The sequence below is a fragment of the Triticum aestivum genome, chromosome 1A (assembly GCF_018294505.1).
Source record: "Triticum aestivum cultivar Chinese Spring chromosome 1A, IWGSC CS RefSeq v2.1, whole genome shotgun sequence".
Classification (NCBI taxonomy): Eukaryota; Viridiplantae; Streptophyta; class Magnoliopsida; order Poales; family Poaceae; genus Triticum; species Triticum aestivum.
This window is the reverse complement of record NC_057794.1, coordinates 577,578,878-577,586,076: the sequence shown is the minus strand read 5'-3', so window position 1 is coordinate 577,586,076 and position 7,199 is coordinate 577,578,878. Positions and strand designations below refer to the sequence as shown.

Here is a 7,199-nt window from a genome sequence, read left to right as displayed (position 1 = left end):
CAGCTCTAAGGATCAGCATCAAGGAGCAAGTGACAACACCAAGCAGCTATTGTCTCGACGACAACTCTCATTCTGATCTACAACTAGACTCTCGGTAGTAACTCATCCACTTCATTGTAATCCCTCGCATGACGTACACCTACCATGAATTAGAACACAAAGCATGGCGTAGGGTATTGCTCCTCACCAGAGGCCCGAACCTGGGTAAAACCCATGTGTGACCTCCGATTTGGTACTTCCAACCGCATTAGCAATCCTACCAAGGGTACTGAACAGATTATGCACCGTTAGACGGGGTGGTGGCGCGGATCCCTTAACAGTGGGTGTGAATCCGATGACGGGGTGAGAGGGGCGACATGATTGGGGGCGTCGGCTGGCGCAAGGTTCAAGGTATGCACGAGGATGGTGGCGATGACGACCTGAATAGGCTGGGACGGAGACGGGTTAGGCGGCGACTGCGGTGGTGAAAGTTCAGGGGGTAGCAATTGGCTTCTCACGACCGCAACTTTGGTTTTAAGCTTTGTTCATTTGGATTGGTATATTAACCAATTGGGTAGAAAAATATAGGATATAGCCTAAAAAATAGCATCCATATAGGTTCGGATTAGCTGATGGAGCATTTTTTGACAAACGGCTGTGTTTTTTAGGCTGGGTGTGGAAGATGATCTTGCTCACCGTTTATGGAATAGACACTCTCAAGCATAATTGTCCGTCATCTTCCTTATAAACCCAACCAGTGCAGTCCTAAACTGACAAAGTACATTTAGGAACTAGAACATCAATCTTAAAGATCAGGAGAAAACAGAGCAATATAAACAATATGCAAGTCATATAATTAACATCTATACTTGACATGCTCCTATAAAATTACTTCAATTGTCCAAAAAAACAATGCAACTGAAGTCTGAAGTAGCCTGATCTTCCTGCCACAAGACAAAACAAAAATAACACGAATTGAGATTTAGTTACGTCGCTACGCTGATAATTTCCTCTCAAAACATGATTAAGGAACAAAGATCATGTAACTGTAACCAATGGCAAATATAACAAACCATGTAAGAAAGAACGCCCCCAACATATAAAAATCCACCTCTCTGATGATCAAGAATTCCAGATCAATCCCCATGTAACAAAAAAGCAGCTTAAATAGCTCTATTCACATTTTTGCCCTGCATGTGCCAACTCTAATGAAGTGGCGTTTGCTCTGTGCATCTAAATCAAAATTTGCCTTATTTAGGTCTCCCATTTTCGAGTTCTTGGTTTGTTTTCCAATGTGGCATATATAGTTTACGAAAGGGAGGAGCCGAGGAAGGAGTGAGGGAGTGGAGCGAGCAGAGTGAGTGGCCGTCGGCGATGGAGCAGTGCCATGTGTAGCGATCAGGGGTGGAGAAGGGGGAAGTAGTCGGCAGGGGTGATGGAGTGGCGGAAGTGGCAGCGGTAGCTGTAGGGGCAGAGGCCGCCGCCGATGACCATGCGGCAGGCCTGGGTCTTGTAGCGCGGGTGGCGGATGATGGGGCGGAGCTCGGCGATGCCGTGCGCGAACTGGCACTGGTCGGCGTACAGGCACGCCCCGCTCTCCTCCCACTTGTTGCACAGCTCCGTCTTGTACATGCCCTGGCTGTACGCCTCGAACTCCAGCCCGCTGGCGGACTTGACCACCTGGCCGCGCCTGTCCCCGCCGCTGCTGCCGCCCTGGTGCTCCTCCGCCTTGCCGCCGTCCACGTCCACGCCCACGAACACGCGCTGCTGCTCGCATTGCACAGACACCAGCAAATCGTCGAACAGGTGAGCGGCATGGCACAGAAGCGCGGAATTCAGTCGAACGAGTGGAGGGGTTGGGATTCGATGGTCTCACCGAGCCGGCGTCCATCGGCTTGGTGACGCGATGCTTTCCCTTGCCGCCGCGCCTGGCCATCTTCAGGTAGCCCGTCGAGCGGATGGAGATGCTCTTGGGCATCACCGCGTGCTTCTCGGCCGGGGAGGCGGGGCCCGCCATGGGCATGGGCAGCACCGGTGGAGACGCCATGGCCTGCACCGGCACCGGCACCTGCATCTGCCCGAGGTGCAGCCCGCGGAGCTGCCCGGCCAGCGCGACGGCGGAGGCCTGGTTGCCGCCGAGCATGGCGAAGCGGCCGGCGAGGTCGTTGTTGACGACGCGGAGCTCGGAGTTCTCGAGGCGGAGCGCGGCGGCCTCGCGCGCGGCGTCGGCGAGGTGGCGGAGGCAGAGCTCGTAGCGGTTGGTGGCGTCCTGGCACTGGAGCGCGAGGCGGGCGAGATGCAGGCGGTGCTCCGTGGCCGCCGCATCGTCGACGCGGGAGCCGGAGGTGGAGGAGGACCAGGGGGTGCCGCTCAGGTGCGTCCTGGGGCTCGGGGTGAACGGGGAGCCGCGCGACGAGGTGCTGGGGCTCGGCGTGAAGGGGGCGCGCGGCGGAAGCGTGGGGCTCGGCGTGAAGGGGCTGCCGCGCGGCGACGGGCTGGCGCACGGGACGAAGGGAGTGCCGCGCGGCGACGGGCTGGCGCACGGGACGAAGGGGGTGCCGAGCGGCGACGGGCTGGGGCACGGGACGACGGGGATGCCGAGCGGCGACGGGCTGGGGCACGGGACGAAGGGGATGCCGAGAGGCGACGGGCTGGGACACGGGACGAAGGGGGAGTAGCCGCCGTAGACGAAGAGCCCGAAGGCGACGGGGTGGGCCGGAGCGAGGGGAGCTTCCTGCATGGCGGCGGCTCCCACCCGTGAACAACCTGCAGCGAAGCCAAACGGATCGGAATGTCAGAAATATTAGAAGAAAAATCCCGTAAAAACATAAATCTCTGCAGCAGAGGAACTGCCGCTGGCATCCGTAGTAGGCGCCCACGATCGAGCACGGGACAAATTAAACCACCCAGCATTGCACCCGCTGTTTCAGAAATCAAAAGGAACTCGATCGCAATCATGGCGACGACAGCAACAAACACAGCGACGCCCCATTCACGGTGACGACGAACCAAAAAAAAAAAAATCCATCAACAGAGACACGGCGACGAGCGGGGAACACCGGCACTGCTCGCATTGCGCCCCCCAAAACGACGGATGGAAACCTCTGACTGATCAAGCGCGACTGAAACAATTAATCGAGCGAGATAGTGGTCCAAGCAGCGGTGCGGGAGGATCGATCGATGGAACTGCACCTGCGAGTCGGTCGAGCAGCGCCGCCTGCGTGCGTGCCGCCGGAGGAGGGATGTGGCGGCGCCGGATTTGGGGCGGACCGGTGCGGATTTGGGCCGCGTGGAGGGTGGAGAGAGAGAGGGGGGCAGGCGGAGGAGGACGTCACCGGGTGTGGAGTGGGTGCCGTCCTGGCCACTGTGTATAACCGTCGCGGCACGCGGCGCGAGGGTCGAGAAGATCCGGTGGGTCCCGGCCGTCAGTCTCCGGAACCAGGGTGCGCGCGGTGGGTTTCTGCCCTGCCCTGGACAGCTGTCGGTGACCCTGCGCCGCGACTTGGCGAGCACGCTGCCCTCAGCGACGCCTTTTCGGGATGCACTGCGGCGTGCTCCTCCTCGGGATGCTTTTCATCAACAAACGAAAAATAGCAATCCCTGGCTAAGTTTTTTTTTTTTTTTTTTGCATCGAATCCCTGGCTAAGTTCGAACACACACTTTCGCACAAAATTTGGGCAAACTGCCACGCTTTGCTGAAAATGCCGTGTTTGGCGTCACGAGCAGGTGACCCCGGTTGATTTCTAGGGGCCTCTTCGGATCGAAGGACTTTCATATGAATTCCTGATGATTGGAGACACTAGAACTTCTTCTTCTTCTTTTTTTGCGAAAAGGAGACACCAGAACTTCTTCCCACGACGAGTAATTTGAAACGGAGGGAGTAGATTACAAAAACACGGGATTGTGATATCATGGTAGTACGCTGAATCACATAGAAACTAAAAAGCACGAGAATCTATTATAGAAGTTGTTTGGATGCGCCACGAGCAAAACACAAGAACTTTGGTGAAAAAGTAGATGTATGTCATTGTTGTAATAGGCACAAAACACATTTTTCTTCCCGGGCAGATAGAAGGGAAGTTTTTCATTTAGAACCGCGCACACACTAAACTATATGAAAAAAATCAAATGGTTTTTTGGTTCTACGGGCAAAACAATTCATGTAGAAAAAAACTTCTAAGGGATATAATCATCAAAATTTCTTATAAAATTCCTAACTAAAAGGGTGCCAACACAATCTCGTAAGATTCAAGTGAACACAATACTATAATCATTTTTCTATGTTCCCATATTCTTTGGAATTGTATGAATTGAACATAATCTCAACGTAGCCATGGCACATGGCAAAGGCGAGATTTTTCAAATATGTTGAAAGTGGAGAAAAGTGCTATTTGATATGGACCCTTCAAAGGCCCAAGTGTGGGTGGATTTACTATCGGCCTTTACCAAGAGCATTGTCCTTCATTAAAGAAGATATCATGAAAGCGAGATCTCCTAATTGATTCTTATAGCGCCCGTTTAGGCTGTTGGCGCCCATGAGTGAGGTATATGCACCATGACCAGCAAGCGTTTTTGAGGATTTCTCAGATGGCTAACATTGACTTTGAACATTGATCGGTAACAATTGACCATGGTCGTCGACCATTAACTTTTTAGAAACCGTGACCATGAAAGAGTTCATAAAAACTTTGAAAAAAATTCATGGAATTTAAAAATGTTCGTAAATTCAAAAAAGATAGCAAAAATGAAAAAAAAAGTTCAAGAATTTGAGAAAAATTCAAATATTTAAAATAAATCGTGATTTTGAGAAAACGTGGTAATACGAAAAAAATTCATGAATTTAACAAAGGTGCATGAATTTGGAAATTTTATCAAATTTTAAAAAGGTTTGCAAAATCAATAAGGTTTTATGAATTTGAAAAAGTTCATGATTTCTAGAAACTATTTTTAGTTTCAAAAAAATTCAAAATTTTCGAAAGATTTCAGGGAATTTGAAAAAGTTCATTCATTTCAAAAAATAAAAAGAAAAAAAAGAAAAAAAACAGAAACAAAAAATGAAACAAAAAAAACGGCAGTTTTACCAGTGGGAGAGCTTCACAGGAACCTGTCTACAAGATCCTCAAAAAAAGAAAAAGGAACCTGTCTACATGGTCGGGCCCAACAAATCTAGCACAGGGGAATGCGGGGTGTGCTGTGTTTACGGGTTTTCCTGTAACGGGCGCTATATGCGCTTAATAAGTGTTGGCCATGAAAGCGGTATAAGAGCATCTTCAGCCGTTGGCCCCCCAGGACGCATAAAAACCGTCCTCTGGGGCGCGACGGCGATACAACAGGCGCTGAGGGCGGTTTTGCGCCCAGTCGTCGCTCCCAGACGCTGATATTGGCTCACTTTTCAGTCCATTTTCGGCGAATAAAGGGCCCATATGGATGGGAATAGGCCCATATTCGGCGTGGTTCGCCGTGGCTCGTCGTTGAATTATGAACATAAATATTTTTTTATCACATATTTCATCACAGAAAAATCAAATTGTTCAACAAAATAGTACAACAACAAATAGTTCAATTTTTCGGGCGGCCGGAAACGCCCAACTGATGTTGGAAGGGCTGCCGCGGCGAACCTATGCTATTTTTCCGGCGGGGAATGGCTATCTAGCGGTGAAGGGCGGCGGGCGGCGCCGGGATATAGCCAGTGGCGGCCGAGGGCACGGGGGGTGGGAGGCGAGTCGGGGAAGAAAATCTTGACTTTTCACCTGACGGTGTGGGCCAGCCGCGCTTTTCCCTTGCGTCAGAGCCCCCGACCGCCCCCCAGTGCGCTGGGTTCGGCCTGTGACCGCCGGGCGGAAAAAAGGGCCGAACCGGCGCTTTTCGTCGTCCTGGGGGCACGACTGTGGCGTTTTTTTTGCGCCGGCATCGAAAAAGTGGCCTGATGAAGCCTGTTGAGAGCGCGGCTGGAGATGCTCAGCTTCCGGAATGGAAAAGATATGCCGCATATCGTAAAATTGAATTGTCAATGTGGTCATCGCGACAGTAGTCTTCTCGAGAGATGTAACAAATTTAGACATATTGTTCCTTGCATTGTGCTTTCTTAGCTATGCTCCATGCATGGCCCTTGCAACAAATTAAGATTGATTCTTGATCATAAAAATATTCACATATTATTTAGTAAAATTACCCACGTAACTAAAACAATATTTTATAAATTATAAAATGTTTGTATAATTTTAAAACTTTTCACTCTTTAATACAAATATGATAGTAATTTAAATAGCTTTTACATATTTATGTAAATGTACATATAATTTTAAAAATGTTCGCATCTAAAAACAATGTAGTATATAAAGCTGTTCATGCTTTTAGAAAATGCTTATGTAGTTTTCAAAAGAGTTCACATATATGAATAAAGTTTGTGTGCTTGCCAAAAAAATATTACTCCCTCTGATCCCTACGACACTTATTTTGGATAGGAGGGAGTAATATTTTTTTTAAATAAATAAAAACCATTGTCTAAGAAATAATTATGAGCATAGTTGCCCATACTGCAGATTTTCAAATGAACAAAATTTTAAATTATACAAATACGATTATAATTCATAGATATTATTTAAAAATGTAACATTTTAAAAAATTATCCATGTAGTTTATAGAAGTGTTCTTACTTCCAAGGATATAATTGTTGTATATGTAGTACAAACACTTGTATCCACTAGTGTATAAGATATTTATGCACAATATTCATTCGTAAGAATATTTTGAGTAAAGAATATATAACATAGTTATCCTTCATAAACAACAATTGCCATCATGTGAGATGGTTCGCAGGTGTGAGTGGGCAGCACAAGGTTGAGGTTGTCGGTTTAAACCCAAAGCTCAGACGACGAGTGCACCTTATTGCATGCAAAAGCCAAGTTTTCTGGACTAGTTTTCTGTATTCTACAACTGCAAGCATCAAAGTGATCATTATTGGCAATTTCCAGCGCCATATACAACAATTGCCATCAGGTGAGATGGTTTGCGTTCGTGAGTGGAAATATGAGTCGATTCCAACCCGGAGCTCCGCCATTTATCCAGGACATGTGTAGTCCCCAGGATATGATTTATTACTTCTCTGCTAAATATTTTCCTGCTCATAAGAAACAAGCTGCTTTAAAGGAAATATACAACTTTGTGCAAATTAAAGAAGAGAGTCTCCCACAAGCTTGGGGGAGGCTTCTCAAGTTACT

At 48.4% G+C, this 7,199-nt stretch overlaps 1 protein-coding gene across 2 annotated transcripts; it reads right to left on the bottom strand.

Moving 5' to 3' along the window:
* Positions 1-863: 863 nt before the first annotated feature.
* LOC123182159 (zinc finger CCCH domain-containing protein 39) lies at positions 864-3,391 on the bottom strand. Of its 2 annotated transcripts, none has more exons than XM_044594642.1 (3): positions 3,172-3,391; positions 1,856-2,745; positions 864-1,743 (listed from the first exon to the last, which is right to left on the bottom strand). In XM_044594642.1, exons 2-3 carry the CDS (start codon positions 2,717-2,719, stop codon positions 1,378-1,380), a joined length of 1,230 nt encoding a protein of 409 aa, XP_044450577.1. In that variant the 5' UTR covers positions 2,720-2,745; positions 3,172-3,391; the 3' UTR covers positions 864-1,377. The 2 variants fall into 2 exon arrangements, with proteins under 2 accessions (XP_044450577.1, XP_044450569.1); XM_044594634.1 differs by having other exon boundaries at positions 868-1,746.
* Positions 3,392-7,199: the final 3,808 nt, after the last annotated feature.

What these genes read in the sequence shown, in the direction of transcription:
- LOC123182159 (XM_044594634.1), bottom strand. Translation starts at nt 2,719, where the DNA reads ATGCAGGAAGCTCCCCTCGCTCCGGCCCACCCCGTCGCCTTCGGGCTC. An exon ending in AGCCGATGGACGCCGGCTCG is followed by an intron (nt 1,747 to 1,855) that starts GTGAGACCATCG and finishes CAATGCGAGCAG; the next exon opens with CAGCGCGTGTTCGTGGGCGT.